At 56.1% G+C, this 1,349-nt stretch overlaps 1 protein-coding gene across 1 annotated transcript; it reads right to left on the reverse strand.

Annotated features, from left to right (window-relative positions):
• Positions 1-526: 526 nt before the first annotated feature.
• J4E87_009449 (uncharacterized protein) lies at positions 527-1,097 on the reverse strand (the record flags this gene model as incomplete). Its single annotated transcript, XM_049381026.1, has 3 exons — positions 527-662; positions 941-1,024; positions 1,087-1,097. The coding sequence occupies 3 exons, from the start codon at positions 1,095-1,097 to the stop codon at positions 527-529; spliced, it is 231 nt and encodes a 76-aa protein (XP_049229247.1).
• Between the last annotated feature and the right edge of the window lie 252 nt (positions 1,098-1,349).

A 1,349-nucleotide genomic window follows, 5' to 3' on the forward strand; every position in this document is an offset into this window, starting at 1 on the left:
TGGAGATACTCATGGATTGTGGGTATGTGAGGGCGGGTGTGTTGGTGGGGACAGGGGCGGGGCTGAGGACGGCAGTTGGATGGGGGATTTTGAGGGCGGCGGGGTTGGGGACGGGGTGGGAGGGGTATTGGAGGGAGTGGACTGTTTTGGGGGGGCTTTGGGAGTGGGTTGGTGGGTTGGTTAGTGCTTCGTGAAGGAAACATGGTCATGAGCGTTTTTGTTTGGATGGAAAGCAATGATACCCCATTTGATATTTGTACAAGTCGAGAAAGACTCCGTATTACGCCAAAAGACCAACTATACACATGTGCTCAAGTATTCGGTAATGCACTGCTCTCGTGGTCCCTCACTGATGGCTTCAGATCCAGGTTGCCAGACAGACGCAGTTGCTCTAGCATGATGCATCTCTCCGGCATATGCCCTGCTGGATCCCGTCTGTCGCCTCGTCCAGACCGGCCCAAGCCATCCTTCTCACAACGTGCATATGCATATTCCCCGCGCGTCTAGCATCCCCAGTCGAGCTTCGCTAACGCCCTCCATTGTATTCCGGTCGCAAATCGTTTCGTACAGGCGAGATAAGAGGATGGAGTTGTGCGAGGAAAGTAATCGCCCACATGATATACATGGCCGCGGCAGAGAGAACGAGTGTAGATCGCCAGACCCTGTCCAATCATGTTAGCCCAAGGTGTCTCTCTTGCTCCTTGCATCTCAAAATGCTCGTCTTAGCTCGCTGTCGCTGATGTTCGTGTTGGTATCCTCGCTCATCTCATGCTCATTGCTGAAACGGACTCGTCTCCCATCGCCTGCGCCGCGCTTCTTGCACACTGCTAGCAGCTTCTCTCGCGCGTTCTCATTCTCGTCGCGCAGACACGGCTTTGGGGGTGCGGGTGGTGATTTGGGTGGTGACTTGGTGCTGGACGAAGAGATGGTGGAAACGTACGTTTGGTTCTCGCCTTTGGGAGCTAGGAACCAGGCGGCGCCGCAGAAGATGACGGTGACGATGAGGCCGATAATTGGTGCCCAGCTGTAGTTGTGTTAGTGGTTTTGTGGGTTGGAGAGCTTCGTTGAGCGGATCGCGGAACTGACCCGTTCGCCATTGTAGGTGGTGGTTTGGGAGGTGACGCGCTGGGAGATGGTTGTATGGGGTTTTGTCTGGGGTGATGCGGCGACCGGGTTTTGTTCGAGCTTCGGGGATGGTAGAGTGCGTGTAGAGGGAGCGGATGTCGTGGTGTGGAGATGGCTTCGCCGTGGTGTCGCGAGCTGCGAGCTTGCGATGACGATACGGATCGTGCTTCCAGGGCTTGGCGCCAGGCGCGTCGTGATGCTGTCACGTGTGAACCCACATGGCC

Source organism: Alternaria ethzedia (assembly GCF_023757985.1).
Source record: "Alternaria ethzedia strain BMP 0044 chromosome Unknown scaffold_35, whole genome shotgun sequence".
NCBI classification, from domain to species: Eukaryota; Fungi; Ascomycota; class Dothideomycetes; order Pleosporales; family Pleosporaceae; genus Alternaria; species Alternaria ethzedia.